The sequence below is a fragment of the Manacus candei genome, unplaced genomic scaffold (assembly GCF_025592945.1).
Source record: "Manacus candei isolate 608988 ecotype Guabito, Panama unplaced genomic scaffold, ASM2559294v1 h1tg000253l, whole genome shotgun sequence".
Taxonomy (NCBI): Eukaryota; Metazoa; Chordata; class Aves; order Passeriformes; family Pipridae; genus Manacus; species Manacus candei.
Window position 1 is genome coordinate 38,631 of NW_026138301.1, and position 22,694 is coordinate 61,324.

At 59.7% G+C, this 22,694-nt stretch overlaps 1 protein-coding gene across 6 annotated transcripts; it reads left to right on the forward strand.

Annotated features, from left to right (window-relative positions):
* Nucleotides 1–3,925: 3,925 nt before the first annotated feature.
* TRIM35 (tripartite motif containing 35) lies at nucleotides 3,926–21,944 on the forward strand. 6 transcript variants are annotated; one of them, XM_051775095.1, is made up of 10 exons: nucleotides 3,926–4,030; nucleotides 6,291–6,780; nucleotides 10,922–11,017; nucleotides 11,677–11,814; nucleotides 12,748–12,840; nucleotides 13,299–13,321; nucleotides 15,994–16,115; nucleotides 18,841–20,305; nucleotides 20,844–21,275; nucleotides 21,710–21,944. In XM_051775095.1, the coding sequence occupies exons 1-8, from the start codon at nucleotides 3,945–3,947 to the stop codon at nucleotides 19,416–19,418; spliced, it is 1,626 nt and encodes a 541-aa protein (XP_051631055.1). In that variant the 5' UTR covers nucleotides 3,926–3,944; the 3' UTR covers nucleotides 19,419–20,305; nucleotides 20,844–21,275; nucleotides 21,710–21,944. The 6 variants fall into 6 exon arrangements, with proteins under 6 accessions (XP_051631055.1, XP_051631050.1, XP_051631051.1 ...); XM_051775090.1 differs by lacking the exon at nucleotides 3,926–4,030 and having other exon boundaries at nucleotides 5,959–6,780; nucleotides 18,841–20,274; XM_051775091.1 differs by lacking the exon at nucleotides 3,926–4,030 and having other exon boundaries at nucleotides 5,959–6,780; nucleotides 18,841–20,033; nucleotides 20,937–21,275.
* The last annotated feature ends 750 nt before the right edge of the window (nucleotides 21,945–22,694 follow it).

Sequence of the window (22,694 nt, forward strand, 5' to 3'; positions counted from 1 at the left end):
TTGGCACCGCAGGGATCCGCTGGGTTTGGAGGGGATTGTCCCGGGATACTGGGATGGGGGGGGTGGGAAGGGATTTTAAGGATCATCCCGTTCCAACTTGGACACTTCTCGCTATCCCAGGGAATCCAACCTGGCCTGGGACACTGCCAGGGATCCAGGGGCAGCCACAGCTTCTCTGGGAATTCCAGCCCAGCCCCTCCCCACCCTCCCAGCCAGGAATCCCTTCCCAATCTCCCCCCCAAATCTCCCCTTTCCCACTGGGATCCATTCCCTGGGGCCTGGCATTCCAGGCCCTCATCCCCAGTCCCTCTCCAGCTCTCCTGGAGCCCCTTCAGCCTCTGGAATGTGCTCCAAGCTCTCCCGGGATCCTTCCCTTCTCCAGCCTGGCCATTCCCAGCTCTCCCAGCCTGGAGCCAGAGCCTGCCATTGGATCCATCCCCAGCCCAGCTCCTCCCTGGGAAGGAGTTCAGGGAACAAGGGGGTTCCCTGGGAATCTCGGCACTCAGGGAAGGGTCTGCTTTCCCCTTTCCCGCCTTTTCCATCTCCACATTCCACAAAAATCCCTCTGAGTGGATGCTGAGTGTCCTTTATCCTGGAATGGTTTGGGTGGGAAAGGGCATTAAGGATCATCCCATTCCATGTTCAGGGACACCTCCCGCTATCCCAGGGAATCCAGCCCGGCCTTGGACACTCCCAGGGATCCAGGGGCAGCCACAGCTTCTCTGGGAATTCCAGCCCAGCCCCTCCTCACCCTCCCAGCCGGGAATCCCTTCCCAATCTCCCATCTCTCCCTGCCAAGCCCCCTGGACTGAGGGGCACCAAGGCCAAGTGTCACCTCCTGTCCCTGGGTCCTCCCAACCCCCTGGAGCACCCCAGGCCTGGAGCTGGGATATTGGGAACAATTCCCACATGGAAAGGGCTGTCAGGCCCTGGAATGAACTTCCCAGGGCAGGGCTGGAGTCGCCATTCCTGGAGGGATTTCCGATCTCTGTGGATGTGGCCCTTGGGGACACGGGGCAGGGGTGGCCTTGGAAGTGCTGGGGGTGGTTGGATTCTGTGATCCCAGAGGGATTTTCCAACCTGACCCATCCCTAAGGATCCTGTGCCATCCTGGCACTGTCCCAGCTCTCCACAGTTCCCTGGCAGGAAGTTCCAGGAGGTCCCCAATTCCCAGGGAACAAGGGACAGGAGGAGAGGGAACGGCCTCCAGCTGGGCCAGGGGAGGGGCAGGTGGGATTTTGGGAACAATTCCCACATGGAAAGGGCTGTCAGGCCCTGGAAGTGCTGGAATCCCCATCCCTGGAGGGATTTCCAATCCCTGTGGATGTGGCCCTTGGGGACACGGATCCGTGCTGGCCCTGGAAGTGCTGGGAATGGTTGGACTCTGCGATCCCAGAGGGATTTTCCAAGCCCTAACCAGCTCCATAATTCCATGATTTTACCCCCCGCTTGTCCCTTTGCCTCCCCAGGCCCTCTCCTCCCTCTGCCTCTTCCCAAATCCCACCCCAAATTCCCTTTCCCTCCCAGATCCCGCTGCTGCCACGCTCTGTCCCTCAATCCTGCCTTTCCCAGAGCAATTCCAGGTGTGGAATTCTCTCCAGGGGGGGCTGGAATCCCATCCCTGCCTCCCTCAGCTCCTTCCCAGCCGCTTTTATCTTTAACCTTGGAGACTCCCGGCCCGAGGAAAACACGGATCCGGCCTTTTCTCATCCCAGGGAACACAAACAGCCCTTGTTTTCCCGGCTCTTTGTCCTTGGAAAACGTTTGGATCTCTCCTGGTTCCCAGAGGGGGGGAGGGATTGGAGCAGCTTTGGCTGCAGCCCCTGGAGATCCGTGGGATCCACGGGGCTGGAATGGGAATAACGTGGGAATAACGTGGGAATAAAATGGGAATAAAATGGGAAGGATGGAGAGGGTGGGAAGCAGGAGAAGGGGGTTGGGGGGGCGGGAAAAGCAGGGATGGGCAGGAAATCAGGGATGGGAATGACGGCAGGAAAAGCAGGAATGGGCAGGATGCCAGGAAAAGCAGGAATGGGCAGGAAAAGCAGGAAAAACAGGAATGGACACGATGCCAGGAGAAGGAGAGATGGGCACAATGACAGGAAAAGCAGGGATGGACACGGTGGCAGGAGAAGCAGGGATGGGCAGGATGCCAGGAAAAGCAGGGATGGGCACACTGGAAGGAAAAGCAGGAATGGGCACAAAGCCAGGAGAAGGAGAGATGGGAACGATGCCAGGAGAAGGAGAGATGGGAACGATGCCAGGAAAAGCAGGAATGGGCAGGATGGCAGGAAAAGCAGGAATGGACAGGAAAAGCAGGGATGGGCACAGTGCCAGGAGAACGAAGAGATGGGAATGATACCAGGAAAAGCAGGGATGGGCACGATGCCAGGAAAAGTGGGAATGGGCACCATGTCAGGAAAAGCAGGGATGGGAATGATGGCAGGAAAAGCAGGGATGGGCACAATGCCAGGAAAAGCAGGGATGGGCACGATGCCAGGAAAAGCAGGGATGGGCACGATGCCAGGAAAAGCAGGGATGGGCACGATGCCAGGAGAAGGAGAGATGGGCACGATGGCAGGAAAAGCAGGGATGGGCAGGAAAAGCAGGAAAAACAGGAATGGACACGATGGCAGGAGAAGGAGAGATGGGCACAATGACAGGAAAAAGAGGGATGGGCAGGATGGCAGGAAAAGCAGGAACGGGCAGGCTGCCAGGAAAAACAGGGATGGGCATGATGCCAGGAGAAGGAGAGATGGGAATGATGCCAGGAAAAGCAGGGATAGGCAGGATGTCAGGAAAAGCAGGAATGGGCACGATGCCAGGAAAAGCAGGGATGGGCATGATGTCAGGAAAAGCAGGAATGGTCAGGAAAAGCAGGAACGGGCAGGATGGCAGCAAAAGTAGGAATGGGCACCATGCCAGGAAAAGCAGGGATGGGCACAATGCCAGGAAAAGCAGGGATGGGCACGATGCCAGGAAAAGCAGGGATGGGCAAAATGTCAGGAAAAGCAGGGATGGGCACAGTGCCAGGAGAAGGAGAGATGGGAACGATGCCAGGAAAAGCAGGGATGGTCAGGAAAAGCAGGAATGGGCAGGATACCAGGAGAAGAAGGAATGCATACGATGGCAGGAAAAGCAGGGATGGGTACGATGCCAAGAAAAGCAGGAATGGGCAGGATGGCAGGAAAAGCAGGGATGGGTAGGATGACAGGAAAAGCAGGAATGGGTAGGATGACAGGAGAAGTAGGAATGGGCACGATGCCAGGAAAAGCAGGGATGGGCAGGAAAAGCAGGGATGGGCACAATGCCAGGAAAAGCAGGGTTGGTCAGGAAAAGTGGGAATGGACACGATGTCAGGAAAAGCAGGGATGGGCAGGATGGCAGGAAAAGTGGGAATGGGCACGATGCCAGGAGAAGGAGAGATGGGCACACTGGAAGGAAAAGCAGGAATGGATACGATGCCAGGAAAAGCAGGAATGGGCAGGAAAAGCAGGGATGGGCAGGATGCCAGGAGAAGGAGAGATGGGCACAGTGCCAGGAAAAGCAGGGATGGGCAGGAAAAGCAGGGATGGGCACAGTGCCAGGAGAAGGAGAGATGGGAACGATGCCAGGAAAAGCAGGGATGGGCAGGATGCCAGGAAAAGCAGGGATGGGCAGGATGCCAAGAAAAGCAGGGATGGGCACGATGCCAGGAGGGAGCACAGCTCGGGACCACCGAGATCCCCACTCCTGAAGATTACTGGGAACCGCATTCCCAAGGAAGGGACGGAGCCGCTTCCCGAGGGACGGGAGCAGCGGGAGGAGGGAGGGGGGTCAGGAGAGCCCCAAATCCCGCCCCGGGGGGGCCGTGCCCGGGTCGGGACCCGCCCCGTCCGTCTCATCCCGGCCCCGCCCGCGCCGGGAGCGGCGGGAAAGGCTGGAATTCTGAGGGAAAGGTTGGAATGTCGCGGGAGCCCGAGCGCAGCCCCCCCCACTGCCCCCTGAGGCGCCGCTGCTGCTGCAGGAACTGCCGAGACCCCCCCGACAGGTGAGACCCCCCTGCCCGACCCCCCCCACCAGGTGAGACCCCCCTGCCCGACCCCCCCCACCAGGTGAGACCCTCGAGCCCCCCCCAACAGGTGAGAATCTCCTGCCCGACCCCTCCACCAGGTGAGACCCCCATTCCCGACCCCTCCCCACCAGGTGAGACCCCCCTGCCCGACCCCCCCACCAGGTGAGAATCCCTTGTCCGACCCCTCCACCAGGTGAGACCCCCATTCCCGACCCCCCCCCCACCAGGTGAGACCCCCCTGCCCGACCCCCCCACCAGGTGAGACCCCCATTCCAGACCCCCCCCAGGTGAGACCCCCATTCCCGACCCCCCCCACCAGGTGAGACCCCCATTCCCGAGCCCCCACCAGGTGAGACCCCCATTCCAGACCCCCCTCCCCCGGGATCCCGGAGCGGCCCCGGCCCCGGGAAGAGACGGGAATGGGAACGGGAAGGTTTGGGAAGGGAAGGTTTATGAAGATTTGGGAAGGGAAAGTTTGGGAAGGGAAGGGAATGGGAATGGCGGCTGCCACGTGGGAGCGGAGTGGGAGCTGGGAATGGGGGCGCCGGGAATAAGGGAGCGGGCACCGGGAATGGGGGGAGCGGGAACTGGGAATGGGGGCGCCGGGAATGGGGGCACGAGCGCCGGGAGTGGAGGAGAGGGCACTGGGAATGGGGGGGGACCGGGAAAGGGGAGCGGGCACCGGGAATGGGGGGCAGCGGGATAGGAGAGCGGACACCGGGAATGAAGGAACGGGGAGTGGGAATGGGGGAGCGGGAACTGGGAATGGGGGGACTGGGAGGAGGAATGGGGGGAGCGGGAACTGGGAATGGGGGAGCGGGCACAGGGAATGGGGGGACTGGGAGGAGGAATGCGGGAGCGAGAACTGGGAATGGGGGAGCGGGAACGGGGAGCGGGCCCAGGGAATGGCGGGAGTGCGGGGGGACTGGGAATGGGGGAGCGGGAACTGGGAATGGGGGAGCGGGAATGGGAGAGGGGGAACTGGGAATGGCGGGAGTGCGGGGGGGACTGGGAATGGGGGAGCGGGAACTGGAGCGGCCCCGGGGGTGGGGGGACAGCGGCTGTCCCGGGAGGAGGGGGCTGGGACCGGGCACCGGGGCTGCCCAGGGGGGTCTGGGGGTCCGGGTTTGGGGGTCCGGGACCGGTCAGTGGGGGAGATCCCTGGACAGGGGGCCCGGGACTGGGCATCGGGGCTGCCCAGGGGGGTCTGGGACCCGGGTTTGGGGGTCCGGGACCGGTCAGTGGGTCAGAGCCCGGACAGGGGAGTCCGGGACCGGGTACCAGGGGTGCCCAGGAGGGTCTGGGACCAGGGTTTGGGGGTCCAGGAGCGGTCAGTGGGTCAGAGCCCGGACAGGGGCTCCGGGACTGGCCACCGGGGGTGTCCGGGACCGGTCAGTGGGTCAGAGCCTGGACAGGGGGGTCCGGGACCGGGCACGGGCGGTGCCCAGGGGGGTCTGGGACCCGGGTTTGGGGGTCCGGGACCGGTCAGTGGGTCAGAGCCCAGACAGGGGGTCCGGGACCGGGCACTGTGAGTGCCCAGGGGGGTCTGGGACCCGGGTTTGGGGGTCCAGGAGCGGTCAGTGGGTCAGAGCCCGGACAGGGAGTCCAGGACTGGGCAGTGTGGGTGCCCAGGGGGTTCTGGGACCCGGGTTTGGGGGTCCGGGAGCGGTCAGCAGTCAGCGAGGGGGGTCCGGGACTGGACACTGGGGCTGCCCGGGGGGGTCTGGGACCCGGGTTTGGGGGTCCGGGACCGAGCACTGGGGGTTACCCAGGGGGGTCTGGACACTCGGGGTGAGTGTCCAGGTCCGGTGCCCGGCTTTGGGGGTCCAGGGGGTGTCCGGACATGGGGGGGGAGTGTCCAGTCCAGCCCCTGAATTTGGGGGTCCAGGACCGGTCACTGGGGGAGATCCCCGGACAGGGGGTCGGGGACCAGGGACTGAGGCTGCAATGGGGGGGTCCGGACACTCGGGGTGAGTGTCCAGGTCCGACGCCCGACTTTAGGGGTCGAGGCCGTGGAAGGGGTTCCCGTGGGCTTTGCCGCCTTCCCCTCCCGGATCTCGGACCCCCCCCCGGGGATGGCGTTACCGGGGCGGTTCCCCCGCAGCGGGCGGGACCTCCGGGCTGAGTCAGCGGGGCAGCGAAGCAGCTCCGCTTGCATCAGAAAGAGAGAGAGAGAAAAGCTGCCGGTCCCGCAAACCTCATCCCTCCATCCCTCCCTTCTCTCCCCCCCTCGCAGCTCCATGGAGGACACGCGGGGTGACCCCCGCCCCTCCCGCGGCCCCGCGGGGGCTTCCTCGGCCTCGGGGGCCACGCTGAAGGAGGAGCTGCTGTGCCCCATCTGCTACGAGCCCTTCCGCGAGGCCGTGACCCTCGGCTGCGGCCACAACTTCTGCCGGGGCTGCGTCCGGCGCTCGTGGGAGCAGCGGCTCCGCTCCTGCCCCGTCTGCAAGGAAAGCTCGGCCCGCGACGAGCTGCGCCTCAACCACACCCTCAACAACCTGGTGGAGATGATCCTCAAGGAGGGGGAGCGGGGGGAGGAGGAGGAGGAGGAGGAGGAGGAAAAGGGGAGGAAGGGGAAGAGGGCAGCGCTGTGCCCGCTGCACGGCGAGGAGGCGAAGTTCTTCTGCCTGGAGGACAAGGAGCTGGCGTGCGGCTCCTGCCGCAGCTCCGCGGGCCACGAGGGGCACAAGGTGCGGCCCGTGCGGGAGGCGGCGGCGGATTTCAGGGTGAGGAGAGAGCGCCGGGAAAAGCGGGACAGGGGGCGGGACGGGGGGTTTGGGGTCCGGCGGCCCGAGGGTTGGAATCTGGTGTCACGATTTTTGGGTTCTGGCGTCCCGATGGTTGGGATCCGGCGTCACGATTTTTGGGATCCTGCATCCCGAGGGTTGGGATCCGACGTCACGATGTTTGGGGTCCGGCCGCGCCGGTTCTCCCGGCGGTGCCCGAGGCTCGGGAGCGGGTTTGGGATTTGGGGATTGCCCAATTCGCCCGGACGGGGAGGGATGTGGGGCGGGACGAGCTCCGTGGGGAGGAGGAGCCGGATTTGAGGGTGAGGAGAGCGCCGGGAAAAGCGGGAGAGGCGGCGGACCAGGTGGTTGGGATCCTGCATCCCGATGGTTGGGATCCGGCGGCGCCCGAGATTTTGGGGGTTTGGGATTTTGGGGATTGCCCAATTGGCCGGAGGAGGAGGGAGAAGAGATGTGGGATGTGGGGCGGGATTTGGGATTTTGGGGATTGCCCAGTTGGCCGGAGGAGGAGGGAGAAGAGATGTGGGATGTGGGGCGGGATTTGGGGATTGCCCAATTGGTCGGAGGAGGAGGGAGGAGGGATGTGGGATGTGGGGCGGGATTTGGGATTTGGGGATTGCCCAATTGGCCGGAGGAGGAGGGAGAAGGGATGTGGGATGTGGGGCGGGATTTGGGATTTGGGGATTGCCCAGTTGGCCGGAGGAGGAGGGAGAAGAGATGTGGGATGTGGGGCGGGATTTGGGATTTGGGGATTGCCCAATTGGCCGGAGGAGGAGGGAGAAGGGATGTGGGATGTGGGAGCGGGTTTGGGATTTGGGGATTGCCCAGTTGGCCGGAGGAGGAGGGAGAAGAGATGTGGGATGTGGGGCGGGATTTGGGATTTGGGGATTGCCCAATTGGTCGGAGGAGGAGGGAGGAGGGATGTGGGATGTGGGGCGGGATTTGGGATTTGGGGATTGCCCAATTGGCCGGAGGAGGAGGGAGAAGAGATGTGGGATGTGGGATGTGGGGCGGGACGAGCTCCGTGGGGAGGAGGAGCCGGATTTGAGGGTGAGGAGAGCGCAGGGAAAAGCGGGAGAGGGGGCGGGCCGGGGGGTTGGAAGGGTGTGGCGCGTCCGGGTCTTGCCCCAAATTTGTGGGTTTGTGGATTTGGGATGGAGCAGAGGGTGGATTCCCGGCGGGAATGTCCCCACTGACGCTCTCCTGGCCTTTAATTTCCCGGATTCCTGTGGGAAAGGGGATGCTCCCAGAGAGTGTCCCAGCCTTGCAATTCCAAGCTCCTCCATCCCAAGGTGGATCCATCCGGCCTCGCCGGTTCTCCCGGTGGCACCCGAGGCTCGGGAGCGGCTTTGGGATTTGGGGATTGCCCAATTAGCCGGAGGAGGAGGGAGAAGGGATGTGGGATGTGGGGCGGGATTTGGGATTTGGGGATTGCCCAGTTGGCCGGAGGAGGAGGGAGAAGAGATGTGGGATGTGGGGCGGGATTTGGGATTTGGGGATTGCCCAATTGGCCGGAGGAGAAGGGAGGAGGGATGTGGGATGTGGGATGTGGGGCGGGACGAGCTCCGTGGGGAGGAGGAGCCGGATTTGAGGGTGAGGAGAGCGCCGGGAAAAGCGGGAGAGGCGGCGGACCAGGTGGTTGGGATCCTGCATCCCGATGGTTGGGATCCGGCGGCGCCCGAGATTTGGGGGTTTGGGATTTTGGGGATTGCCCAATTGGCCGGAGGAGGAGGGAGAAGAGATGTGGGATGTGGGGCGGGATTTGGGATTTTGGGGATTGCCCAATTGGCCGGAGGAGGAGGGAGAAGAGATGTGGGATGTGGGGCGGGATTTGGGATTTTGGGGATTGCCCAATTGGCCGGAGGAGGAGGGAGAAGAGATGTGGGATGTGGGGCGGGATTTGGGATTTTGGGGGTTGCCCAATTGGCCGGAGGAGGAGGGAGAAGAGATGTGGGATGTGGGGCGGGATTTGGGATTTGGGGATTGCCCAATTGGCCGGAGGAGGAGGGAGAAGGGATGTGGGATGTGGGGCGGGATTTGGGATTTGGGGATTGCCCAGTTGGCCGGAGGAGGAGGGAGAAGGGATGTGGGATGTGGGATGTGGGGCGGGACGAGCTCCGTGGGGAGGAGGAGCCGGATTTGAGGGTGAGGAGAGCGCCGGGAAAAGCGGGAGAGGCGGCGGACCAGGTGGTTGGGATCCTGCATCCCGATGGTTGGGATCCGGCGGCGCCCGAGATTTTGGGGGTTTGGGATTTTGGGGATTGCCCAGTTGGCCGGAGGAGGAGGGAGAAGGGATGTGGGATGTGGGAGCGGGATTTGGGATTTGGGGATTGCCCAGTTGGCCAGAGGAGGAGGGAGAAGAGATGTGGGATGTGGGGCGGGATTTGGGATTTGGGGATTGCCCAATTGGCCGGAGGAGAAGGGAGGAGGGATGTGGGATGTGGGATGTGGGGCGGGACGAGCTCCGTGGGGAGGAGGAGCCGGATTTGAGGGTGAGGAGAGCGCAGGGAAAAGCGGGAGAGGGGGCGGGCCGGGGGGTTGGAAGGGTGTGGCGCGTCCGGGTCTTGCCCCAAATTTGTGGGTTTGTGGATTTGGGATGGAGCAGAGGGTGGATTCCCGGCGGGAATGTCCCCACTGACGCTCTCCTGGCCTTTAATTTCCCGGATTCCTGTGGGAAAGGGGATGCTCCCAAAGAGTGTCCCAGCCTTGCAATTCCAAGCTCCTCCATCCCAAGGTGGATCCATCCGGCCTCGCCGGTTCTCCCGGTGGCACCCGAGGCTCGGGAGCGGCTTTGGGATTTGGGGATTGCCCAATTCCCTGGAGGAGGAGGGAGAAGGGATGTGGGATATGGGGTGGGATTTGGGATTTTGGGGATTGCCCAATTCCCTGGAGGAGGAGGGAGAAGGGATGTGGGATATGGGGTGGGATTTGGGATTTTGGGGATTGCCCAATTCGCCCGGAGGAGGGAGAAGAGATGTGAGATGTGGGGTGGGATTTGGGATTTTGGGGATTGCCCAATTCCCTGGAGGAGGAGGGAGGAGGGATGTGGGGCGGGACGAGCTCCGTGGGGAGGAGGAGCCGGGAATTGCGCCAGGAATTGCCCTTTTCCCAGCGTTTTCCAGGCAGGGAAAAGAGCCGTTGGCTGCCTGACTCAGCCCCCGGGGATGAGCCAGGATTCCAAAGGGAAAGGGGTGGATGGCGTGGAGACGCATCCCGATGTTTGGAAGGGTGTGGCTTGTCCGGGTCCTGCCCTGGATTTGTGGGTTTGTGGATTTGGGAGGAAGCAGAGGGCGGATTCCCGGCGGGAATGTCCCCACTAAGCCTCTCCCGGCCTTTAAATTCCCGGTGCCATCCCATTCCCAGATTTCCTGGGAAAGGGGATGCTCCCAGAGCAGGGAGGACACAGATCCGGGATGGGATGTTGGTGGGAGGAGGGACACAGATCCAGGAGGGCAATTCCCGCCTGGAAGTGGGATTGATCCCGACACAGCTGGGGCAGGAATGGCCTGGGTGGGGCATTGATCCCATCCTGGAGCCGGGAAAGGGATTCCAGAGGGAGGGAGGGAGGGAGGACACGGATCCAGGATGGGATCCCAGAGGGTGTCCCAGCCTTGCCATTCCAAGCTCCTCCATCCCAAGGTGGATCCATCCGGCCTTGTCGGTTCTCCCGGCGGCGCCCGAGGCTTGGGAGCGGCTTTGGGAATTTGGGAATTGCCCAGTTCCCTGGAGGAGGAGGGAGGAGGGATGTGGGGCGGGATGAGCTCCACGAGGAGGAGGAGCCGGGCTGGAAATCACGCCAGGAATTGCACTTTTCCCAGCATTTTCCAGGCGGGAAAAGAGCCGTTGGCTGCCTGACTCAGCCCCCGGGGATGAGCCAGGATCCCAAAGCGCTGGGATAACCGGGATAAATCCGGGATAAAACCGGGATAACCGTGGGGCTTGGCCGGCTGCCAGCGCTTCCCGGCAGCGGGATGGGGCCGGGATTTGGCGGCACATCCCTAAAAACAGGGGGGAGGATTCCCTACGGAGCGAAGCTCCTCCTCCTCCCCGCTCTGGGCTTTGTTTTCCCCCCTTTTGGAAATCCCGGGAATCTGAGGGAGTCTCCTTCCCCCCTTCCCAGGCCAAGCTGGTGAACATGGAATCGTCCCTGCGGGAGAAAGCCAAGGATTTCGGGGTCGTGCGGCGCTCCTACAAATCCATCGCCAAGCACAACAAGGTGGGCGTTCCCAACGGGAATGGGGGTTGATCCCGCCGGGAATGGGGGTCGATCCCGCCAGGAATGGGGGTTGATCCCGGCACAGCTCGGGCTGGAATGGCCTGGGTGGGGCGTGGATCCCATCCTGGAGCTGGGAAAGGGATTCCAGAGGGAGGGAGGGAGGACACAGATCCGGGATGGGATGGGATGGGAAGGAAGGACGTGGATCTGGGATGGGATGGGATGGGAAAGGAAGGACATGGATCTGGGATGGGATGGGAAGGAAGGACACGGATCTGGGATGGGATGGGAAGGAAGGACATGGATCCAGGATGGGATGTCAGGGAAAGGAGGGACACGGATCCAGGATGGGATGGGATGGGAAGAAGGACATGGATCCAGGATGGGATGGGATGGAATGGGAAGGACATGGATCCAGGATGGGATGCCAGGGGAAGGAAGGACATGGATCTGGGATGGGATGGGAAGGAAGGACATGGATCCAGGATGGGATGTCAGGGAAAGGAGGGACACGGATCCAGGATGGGATGGGATGGGAAGAAGGACATGGATCCAGGATGGGATGGGAAAGAAGGACACAGATCCAGAATGGAATGGGATGGGAAGGAAGGCCATGGATCCGGGATGGGCTGCCCTTGCCACATTCCCTCCTGTCCCAGACGGAAGCGGAGCGGCTGGAGCGGCAGGTGAAGCGGGAATTCCGGAAGCTCCACGAGTTCCTGTGGAACGAGGAGAAGGCGCTGCTGGCCCAGCTGCAGGAGGAGATCCAGCAGAAGCAGGAGCTGATCCAGGAGAAGGTGGGACCAGCTCTGGAATTCCGGAAGGACATGGAGGGGCTGGAGCAGGGCCGGGGAAGGGACCGGAGCACAATTCCCGTGAGGAGAGGCTGAGGGAGCTGGGAAGGGGCTCATCCCGGGGAAGAGAGGGATCAGGAGGGAGCTTTTCCCACCCCACAACTCCCTGCCAGGAGGGGGGAGCCAGGAGGGTCCCCAATTCCCAGGGAAGGAGGGACAGGAGGAGAGGGAACGGCCTCCAGCTGGGCCAGGGGAGGGGCAGGTGGGATATTGGGAAGGATGGGAATTCCCCCTCCTATCCCATATCTCAACTATTCCCCCTCCTGTGCCACATCCCAATTTATTCCTCTTCACAACCCACATCCCAACTTCTCCTCCTCCTATCCCACATCCCAACTATTCCCCCTCCCAGCCCACGTCCTGAATTATTCCTCCTCCTCTCCCACATCCCAATTATTCCCCTTCCCAACCCCCATCCCAATTATTCCTCTTTCCAACCCACATCCCAATTATTCCCCTTCCCAACCCACATCCCAATTCATTCCCTTCCCATCTCACATCCCAATTTATTCCCATCCCACATCCCAATTTATTCCTTTTCCCATCCCACATCCCAACTATTCCCCCTCCACTCCCACATTCCAACTATTCCCCCTCCTCTCCCACATCCCAATTTATTCCCCTTCCCATCCCACATCCCAACTGTTCCTCCTCCTTTCCTGCATCCCAATTTACTCTTCCCACGGATCGGGATCAGCCCTTGGAATGGGCTGCCCGGGGCGGGAAGTGGCGGATTCTCCATCCCTGGAGGTTTTTTGGGATGAGCTTGGATGTGGCATCAGAACCACGGCGGGGTCGGATCCGGGGTCGGATCCGGGGTTGGATCCGTGATCCCGGAGCTCTTTTCCAAGCCAGAAATCCCGGAATTCCGTGCAGGTGGAGCAGCTGGAGCGGGAGAACCAGGCCCTGCTGGGGGAGGCGCGGCAGCTCCAGGCGGATCTCAAGCAGGACGACCACACGTTCCTCATGGTAACTGGGAGGGAATTCCCGGGAAAGGCGGGAGCTGATTCCCAGGAAAAGTGGGATCTGATTCCTGGGAGAGGCGGGATCTGATTCCCAGGAAAGGCGGGATCTGATTCCCGGGAAATGTGGGATCTGATTCCCAGGAGAGGCGGGATCTGATTCCTGGGAAAGGCGGGTTCCGATTTCCGGGAAAGGCGGGATCTTTTTCCTGGGAAAGGCACGATTTGATTCCCAGGAAAGGTGGGATCTGATTCCTGGGAAAGGCAGGATCCGATTCCCGGGAAAGGTGGGATCTGATTCCTGGGAAAATCAGGATCTGATTCTCGGGAAAGGTGGGATCTGATTCCCAGGAAAAGCAGGATCTGATTCCCAGGAAAAGTGGGATCTGATTCCCGGGAAAAGCAGGATCTGATTCCCAGGAAAAGCAGGATCTGATTCCCAGCATTTTCCCTTTTCTCTTCCAGAGCCACAAGAACCGGAAGCGCAGGTAGGGCCCGATCCTGCCGGGAATTCTGGGGGTGGAGCCTGTCCGGGGGGGGATTTTTGGGATGGTTGTACCCCCGTGTCCCCTCCTGGGGATTTTTGGGATGGCTGAGCCCTCCTTGTCCCTTCCTGGTGATTTTTGGGATGGTTGGTCCCCTTGTGTCCCTTCCGTGGGGATTTTTTGGGATGGCTGAGCTCCCTCCCCTCCCATATCCTTTCCCTGTTTTTTTGGGGGAGGATAGCTGAGCCCCTGTGTCCTTTCCCTGGTTTTTTTTTTGGGATGGCTGAGCCCCCTTGAGTTCCTTCCTGGGGATTTTTGGGATAGTTCAGCTCCCATGGGGGTTTTTGGGATGGCTGAACCCCTATGGCCCTTCCCTGGGGATTTCTGGGATGGCTGAGCTCCCATGGGGGCTTTTGGGATAATATCTGAGCTCTCATGGGAATTTTTGGGATGGTTGTGCCTCCTTGTCCCTTTCCTGGGGATTTTTGGGATGGCTGAGCTCCCATGGGGATTTTTGGGATGGCTGAGCCCCCCCGCCCCTCATATCTTTTCCCTGGGTTTTTTGGGAAAGCTGAGCCCTCCTTGTCCCTTCCTGGGGATTTTTGGGATAGTTGAGCTCCCATGGGGCTTTTTGGGATGGTTGTGCTTCCATGTTCCATCCCTGGGGATTTTGGGGATGGCTGAGCATCCCCGGGGGATTTTTGGGATGGTTGTGCCTCTGTGTCCCCTCCTGGGGATTTTTGGGATGGCTGAGCCCGTGTCCTTTCCCTGGGATAGTTTTTGGGATAGTTGTGCCCCCTGTGTCCACTCCTGGGGATTTTTGGGATAGTTCAGCTCCCGTGGGGGTTTTTGGGATGGCTGAGCATCCCTGGGGATTTTTGGGATGACTGAACCCCTGTGTCCCTTTCCTGGGCACTTTTGGGATGGCTGAGCTCCCACGGGGTTTTTTGGGATGGTTGGTCCCCCTGTGTCCCTTTCCTGGGGATTTTTGGGATGGCTGAGCTCCCATAGGAGTTTTTGGGATGGCTGAGAATCCATGGGATTTTTCGGGATGGCTGAGCATCCATGGGGATTTTTGGGATGGTTGAATCTCCCTGTGTCTGTCCCTGGGTTTTTTTGGGATTGCTGAGCCCCCTGTCCCTTCCTGGGGATTTTTGGGATGGCTGAGCTCCCATAGGAGTTTTTGGGATGGCTGTGCCTCCATGTTCCATCCCTGTGAAATTTTTGGGATCGCTGAGCTCCCATGGGGGTTTTTGGGATGGCTGAACCCCCTTGTCCCTTCCCTGGGGATTTTTAGGATAGTTGAGCTCCCATGGGGGATTTTTGGGATGGCTGAGCCTCCATGTGTCCCTTCCCTGGGGATTTTTGGGATGGCTTAGCCCCCTTGTCCATTCCCTGGGGATTTTTGGGATGGCTGAGCCCCCTTGTGTCCCTTTCCTGGGGATTTTTGGGATGGCTGAGCATCCCTGGGGATTTTTGGGATGGCTGAATCTCCCCGTGTCTCTCCCTGGGTTTTTTTTGGGATTGCTGAGCCCCTTGTCCCATTCCTGGGGATTTTTGGGATGGCTGAGCCCCCCTTGTCCCATCCCTAGGGATTTTTGGGATGGCTGAGCTCCCATGGGGGTTTTTGGGATGACTGAGCCCCCCTTGTCCCATCCCTCTGGATTTTTGGGATGGCTGAGCTCCCATAGGAGTTTTTGGGATGGCTGTGCCTCTGTGTCCCATCCCTGTGGAATTTTTGGGATGGCTTAGCCCCCTTGTCCCTTCCCTGGGGTTTTTTGGGATGGCTGAGCCCCCCTTGTCCCTTCCTGGGGATTTTTGGGATGACTGAGCATCCCTGGGGATTTTTGGGATGGCTGAGCCTCCCTGTGTCCCATCCCTGTGAATTTTTGGGATGGCTGAGCCCCCTTGTGTCCTCTCCTGGGTTTTTTTGGGATTGCTGAGCCCCCTGTCCCTTTCCTGGGGATTTTTGGGATGGCTGAGCATCCCTGGGGATTTTTGGGATGGCTGAATCTCCCCGTGTCTCTCCCTGGGTTTTTTTTGGGATTGCTGAGCCCCTTGTCCCATTCCTGGGGATTTTTGGGATGGCTGAGCTCCCATGGGGGTTTTTGGGATGACTGAGCCCCCCTTGTCCCATCCCTCTGGATTTTTGGGATGGCTGAGCTCCCATAGGAGTTTTTGGGATGGCTGTGCCTCTGTGTCCCATCCCTGTGGAATTTTTGGGATGGCTTAGCCCCCTTGTCCCTTCCCTGGGGTTTTTTGGGATGGCTGAGCCCCCCTTGTCCCTTCCTGGGGATTTTTGGGATGACTGAGCATCCCTGGGGATTTTTGGGATGGCTGAGCCTCCCTGTGTCCCATCCCTGTGAATTTTTGGGATGGCTGAGCCCCCTTGTGTCCTCTCCTGGGTTTTTTTGGGATTGCTGAGCCCCCTGTCCCTTCCTGGGGATTTTTGGGATAGTTGAGCTCCCATGGGGGATTTTTGGGATGGCTTAGCCCCCTTGTGTCCCTTCCCTGGGTTTTTTTGGGATGGCTGAGCCCCCTTGTGTCCCATCCCTGGGGATTTTTGGGATGGCTGAGCATCCCTGAGGGATTTTTGGGATGGCTGAGCCCCCTTGCGTGCCCTCCTGGGGATTTTTGGGAATGCTGGGGGCTCCACGCCGAGGTGCCTCCCCCAGGATCGCGTGGACGGCGGAGGAGCCGGAGGCCGTTCCCGCGGGGCTGCTCCTGGACGTCCCCAAGTATTTGGGGTCGCTGCAGTTCAACGTCTGGAAGAAGATGCTGGGAAGCGTCACCGCCGGTGAGGGGACGGGACACGGGGCTTCCCGGGGCTCTTCCCCAGGATATCCCGCATCCCAAGGTTCTTCCCAAGGCTCTTCCCGAGGCTCTTCCCGAGGATATCCCGCATCTCAGCTCTTCCCAAGGCTCTTCCCGAGGATATCCCGCATCCCAGCTCTTCCCAAGGCTCTTCCCAAGACTATCCCACATCCCGGCTCTTCCCATGGCTCTTCCCAAGGCTCTTCCACGTCCCAGCTCTTCCCAAACCTCTTCCCAAGCCTCTCCCGCATCCCGGCTCTTCTTGAGCCTCTCCCGCATCCTGAATCTTCCCAAGGCTCTTCCCAGTCCTCTCCCACATCCCGGCTCTTCCCAAGGCTCTTTCCAAAGCTATTCCACATCCCGGCTCTTCCTAAGGCCCTTTCCCAGGCTATCCCACATCCCGGCTTTCCCAAGGCTCTTCCCAAGGCTATCCCATATCCCAGCTCTTCCAAAGGCTATCCCACATCCCGGCTCTTCCCAAGTCTCTTCCCAATCCTCTCCCACATCCCGGCTCTTCCCAAGGCTCTTCCCAAGGCTATCCCATATTCTGGCTCTTCCCAATGCTATCCCACATCCCAAGGCTCTTCCCAAGGCTCTTCCCAAGGCTATCCCGCATCCAAGCTCCTCCTGAGGCTCTTCCCGAGGCTATCCCGCATCCCAGCTCTTCCCACTCCTCTCCCACATTCCGGCTCTTCCCAAGGCTCTTCCCGAGGCTGTCCTGCATCCCAGCTCTTCCAAAGGCTCTCCCACATCCCAGCTCTTCCCAAGGCTCTTTCCAAAGCTATTCCACATTCCGGCTCTTCCTAAGGCTCTTCCAAATCCTCTCCCACATCAAGGCTCTTCCCAAGGCTCTTCCCAAGGCTATCCCACATCCCGGCTATTCCCAATCCTCTCCCACATCCTGGCTCTTCCCAAGGTCCTTCCCAAGGCTCTCCCACATCCCAGCTCTTCCCAAGGCTCTTCCCAATCCTCTCCCACATTGCGGCTCTTCCCAAGGCTCTTCCCAAGGGTATCCCACATCCCGGTTCTCCCTGAGCCTCTCCCACATCCCAATTATTCCCCCTCCTCTCCCACATCCCAATTATTCCCCTTCCCAACCCACATCCCAGCTATTCCCCCTCCTCTCCCACATCCCAACTATTTCCAAGCCTCTCTCACATCCCGGCTCTTCCCAAGGCTATCCCACATCCCAACTATTCCCCCTCCTATCCCACATCTCAACTATTCCCCCTCCTATCCCACATCCCAACTATTCCCCCTCCTATTCCACATCCCAGTTATTCCCTCTCTCATCCCACATCCCAACTATTCCCTTTGCTCTCCCCTATCCATCCCACATTCCAATTATTCCTGAGCCTCTCCCACATCCTGGCTCTTCCCAAGGCTCTCCCACATCCCGATTCTTCCCGAACCTCTCCCACATACCAACTATTCCCCTTCCCAACCCACATCCCAACTATTCCCCTTCCCAACCCACATCCCAGCTATTCCCTCTCCCATCCCGCTTCCCAAGTTATTCCCCTTCCCAACCCATGTCCCAGCTTATTCCCCTTCCCACATCCCAACTTATTCCGTGTCCTAACCCATGTCCCAACTATTCCCCCTTCCCAACCCACATCCGAGCAATTCCCTCTCCTATCCCACATCCCAACTATTCCTCCTCCTATCCCACATCCCAATTGTTCCTCTTCCCAACCCACATCCCAACTTATTCCCCCTCCTCTCCCATATCCTGGCTCTTCCAAAGGCTATCCCACATCCCAATTCTTCCCAAGCCTCTCCCACATCCCAGCTATTCCTCCTCCTGTCCCACATCCCAACTATTCCTCCTTCCAACCCACATCCCAATTATTTCCCTTCCCAACCCACATCCCAACTATTCCCCCTCCTCTCCCACATCCCAATTGTTCCTCTTCCCAACCCACATCCCAACTATTCCCCTTCCCAACCCACATCCCAACTATTCCCCTTCCCAACCCACATCCCAACTATTCCCCTTCCCATCCCACATCCCAACTATTCCCCTTCCCATCCCACATCCCAACTATTCCTCCTCCTCTCCCACATCCCAACTATTCCCCTTCCCATCCCACATCCCAACTATTCCCCTTCCCATCCCACATCCCAACTATTCCCCTTCCCATCCCACATCCCAACTATTCCCCTTCCCATCCCACATCCCAACTATTCCCCTTCCCATCCCACATCCCAACTATTCCCCTTCCCAACCCACATCCCAACTATTCCCCTTCCCAACCCACATCCCAACTATTCCCCTTCCCAACCCACATCCCAACTATTCCCCTTCCCAACCCACATCCCAACTATTCCCCTTCCCATCCCACATCCCAACTATTCCCCTTCCCAACCCACATCCCAACTATTCCCCTTCCCAACCCACATCCCAACTATTCCCCTTCCCATCCCACATCCCAACTATTCCCCTTCCCATCCCACATCCCAACTATTCCTCCTCCTCTCCCACATCCCAACTATTCCCCTTCCCATCCCACATCCCAACTATTCCCCTTCCCAACCCACATCCCAACTATTCCCCTTCCCAACCCACATCCCAACTATTCCCCTTCCCATCCCACATCCCAACTATTCCCTCTCCCAACCCCCATCCCCGCAATTCCCTCTGCTCCCCCCCACCCCCATCCCAACCTCATCCCCTCATTCCCAGTTTTCTCTCCCCCCCACCCCAGTCCCGTTCTCCTTCGACCCCGGCTCTGCCGCTGGCTGGCTCAGCGTCTCCGACGACCTCTCCAGCGTCTCCAACCGCGGCTTCCAGCTCTCCGTGGAAAACCCGGAGCGCTTCACCTCGGCCCCCTGCATCCTGGGCTCCCGCGGCTTCTCCAGCGGCTTCCACGCCTGGGAGGTGGATCTGGGCGGCGTCGACAACTGGAGAGTCGGAGTCGCCCGGCCCCGGGAAGGGACCCGCTGGAGCTTCCACCACGATTCCCGCTCCGGCTTCTGGTTCCTGTACCGGCTGCCCGGGAAGGACGAGTGCCGCGCCTCCAACGCCGCCCGCTCGGAAGCGGGAGCGCCGGGAGCGGCCGTCCGGAGGCTGCGGGTGGAGCTGGACTGCGACGAGGGCGAGCTGTCCTTCTACGCCGCCGACCCGCGGCGCCACATCTACACCTTCCACGAGAAGTTCGGGGGGGCCGTGTTCCCCTATTTCTACGTGGGGGGCGACGGGGGGGCGGCCCGAGGGGAGTCCCAGGCGGAGGCGCTGCGGATCTGCCCGCTCCGGGTGCGCGTCCACGAGGATATTCCCGATTAGGGATGTTCCCAATTAAGGGTCCCATGGGGATATCCTGGGGTTAGGGGTGTTCCCATGGGGATATCCTGGGATTAGGGGTGTTGCCATGGGGATATCCTGGGCTGGGATCTGCCCGCTCCGGGTGCGCGTCCACGAGGATATTCCCGACTAAAGGGAGTTCCCGTGGGGATATCCCGGGATTAGGGGTGTCTCTCATGGGGATATCCTGGGATTAGGGGTGGCTCCTGTGGGGATATCCTGGGATTAGGGGTGTTCCCATGGGGATATCCCGGGATTAGGGGTGTTCCCATGGGGATATCCCGGGATTAGGAGTGTTCCCATGGGGATATCCTGGGATTAGGGGTGTTCCCATGGGGGTATCCTGGGATTAGGGGTGTTCCCGTGGGGATATCCTTGGATTAGGGGTGTCTCCCATGGGGATATCCTGGGATTAGGGGTGTTCCCGTGGGGATATCCTGGGATTAGGGGTGTTCCCGTGGGGATATCCTGGGATAGGGGTGTTGCCATGGGAGTATTCCATGGGAGAGACCCCTGAGGAGATCCCGGTCCAAGGGTGTCTCCCAATGGAATATCCCAGGATAAGGGTCTCTCCCATTGGAATATCCCAGCCCAGGGGTGTCTCCCATGGGGATATCCCAGGATAGGGGTCTCTCCCATGGGGATATCCTGGGATAGGGGTGTCTCCTCTGGGGATATCCTGGGATAGGGGTGTTACTATTGGAATATCCCGGGATAGGGGTGTGTTTCGTTGGAGTATCCCAGGATAGGGGTGTCTTCCGTGGGGATATCCTGGGATAGGGTTGTTACCATGGGAGTATTCCATGGGAGAGACCCCTGAGGAGATCCCGGTCCAGGGGTGTCTCCCATGGGAATATCCCGGTCCAGGGGTGTCTCCCATGGGGATATCCCGGGATAGGGGTCTCTCCCATGGGGATATCCCGGGATAGGGGTGTTACTATTGGAGTATCCTGGGATAGGGGTGTTCCCATGGGGATATCCCATGGGAGAGGGATGTCCCTGAGGAGATCCCGGTCTAGGGAGGAGATCCTGGTTCTGGGGTGTCTCCCATGGTAATATCCCACTCCAGGGGTGTCTCCTGTGGGGATATCCCGGGATAGGGGTGTTACTATTGGAATATCCTGGGATAGAGGTGTTCCCATGGGAGTATTCCATGAGAGAGACCCCCTGAGGAGATCCCGGTCCAAGGTGGATATCCCAGGATAGAGGTGTCTCCCATGGGGATACCCTGGGTTTAGGGGTGTTCCCATGGGGATATCCTGGGATAGGGGTGTTGCCATGGGGATATCCCATGGGAGAGACCCAAGAGGAGATCCCGGTCCAGGGAGGAGATCCTGGTCTTAGGGTCTCTCCCAATGGAATATCCCAGGCTAGGGGTCTCTCCCATGGGAATGTCCTGGGATAGAGGTGTCTCCCAGTGGAATATCCCAATCCAGGGGTCTCTCCCATTGGAATATCCCACTCCAGGAGTGTCTCCCATTGGAATATCCCAGCCCAGAGGTGTCTCCCATGGGAATATCCCAATCCAGGGGTCTCTCCCATTGGAATATCCCAGCCCAGGGGTCTCTCCCTTGGGAATATCCCACTCCAGTGGTCTTTCCCATTGGAATATCCCAGCCCAGGGGTCTCTCCCAATGGAATATTCCAGCCCAGGGGTGTCTCCCAATGGAATATCCCACTCCAGGGATGTCTCCCATTGGAATATCCCACTCCAGGGGTCTCTCCCATGGGAATATCCCACTCCAGAGGTCTCTCCCTTGGGAATATCCCACTCCAGGTCACTCTCCCACTGGAATATCCCAGCCCAGGGGTGTCTCCCTTGGGAATATCCTACTCCAGGTCACTCTCCCAATGGAATATCCCAGTCCAGGGGTGTCTCCCATTGGAATATCCCACTCCAGGGGTCTCTCCCTTGGGAATATCCCAGTCCAGGGGTCTCTCCCAATGGAATATCCCAGCCCAGGGGTCTCTCCCATTGGAATATCCCAGCTCAGGGGTCTCTCCCATGGGAACATCCCAATCCAGGGGTCTCTCCATTGGGAATATCCCACTCCAGGGGTCTCTCCCATGGGAATATCCCAGTCCAGGGGTCTCTCCCATGGGAATATCCCAGTCCAGGGGTCTCTCCCAATGGAATATCCCAGCCCAGGGGTCTCTCCCTTGGGAATATCCCACTCCAGTGGTCTTTCCCATTGGAATATCCCAGCCCAGGGGTCCCTCCCACTGGAATATCCCAGCTCAGGGGTCTCTCCCAGTGGAATATCCCACTCCAGGGGTCTCTCCCATGGGAATATCCCAGCTCAGGGGTCTCTCCCATTGGACTATCCCAATCCAGGAGTCTCTCCCATTGGACTATCCCAGCCCAGGAGTCTCTCCCAATGGAATATCCCACTCCAGGGGTCTCTCCCATTGGAATATCCCAGCCCAGGGATATCTCCCATGGGAATATCCCAGCCCAGGGGTGTCTCCCATTGGAATATCCCACTCCAGTGGTCTTTCCCATTGGAATATCCCAGCTCAGGGGTCTCTCCCACCTCCTTCCACCCCAGTCGGGCTTTTCCAGGTGCTTTTCCAGCTTTTTTTCCTCAGAGAGCAAAGAAAAAAAATAATCAAGGAACAAAAAAGGATGTTTTTGGATTTCCTTCCTTGGGGTTTTTTTTTAATCCTTAAATAAACATTTAATAAACATTTAATAAAACTCTTCCCGATGCGATTCCCTTCCCAAATCCCGCCTTTCCCGTGATTCCCTTCCCAAATCCCGCCTTTCCCGTGATTCCCTTCCCAAATCCCACCTTTTCCCGTGATTCCCTTCCCAAATCCCACCTTTTCCCGCGATTCCCTTCCCAAATCCCGCCTTTTCCCGTGATTCCCTTCCCAAATCCCGCCTTTTCCCGCCCCGTTTCCCTCCTGGATCGCGGCTGGGGAGGCTCCAAAGGGAAGGAATGTCACTTCCAGGGGGGAGGAAAACCGGGAATTAAACCAGGAATGAAACCATCCCAGGGCTTTTCCTGCAGCTTCCCGGGATCCCTGATGCGGAAAACAGGGAATGGTGTTCCTTGTCCTGGGATTCTGGAAGGGGAAAATCCCACATGGATTCCTGCTCTTTTCCTGCTCTTTTCCTTCCCTTTTCCCACCCTTTTCTCCCCCTTTTCCTGCCCTTTTCCCACCCATTTCCTGCCCTTTTTCCTGCCTTTTTCCTGCTCTTTTCCCACTCTTTTCCCACTCTCTTCCAACCCCTTTCCTACCCTTTTCCAGCCC

Excerpts from the sequence above, each read along its gene's own strand:
- TRIM35 (XM_051775090.1), top strand. The coding sequence starts at position 6,130 with ATGGCGTTACCGGGGCGGTTCCCCCGCAGCGGGCGGGACCTCCGGGCT. Across the intron at positions 11,815-12,747 it reads AGGAGCTGATCCAGGAGAAG|GTGGAGCAGCTGGAGCGGGA; the intron begins GTGGGACCAGCT and ends AATTCCGTGCAG. Across the intron at positions 13,322-15,993 it reads CACAAGAACCGGAAGCGCAG|GATCGCGTGGACGGCGGAGG; the intron begins GTAGGGCCCGAT and ends TGCCTCCCCCAG.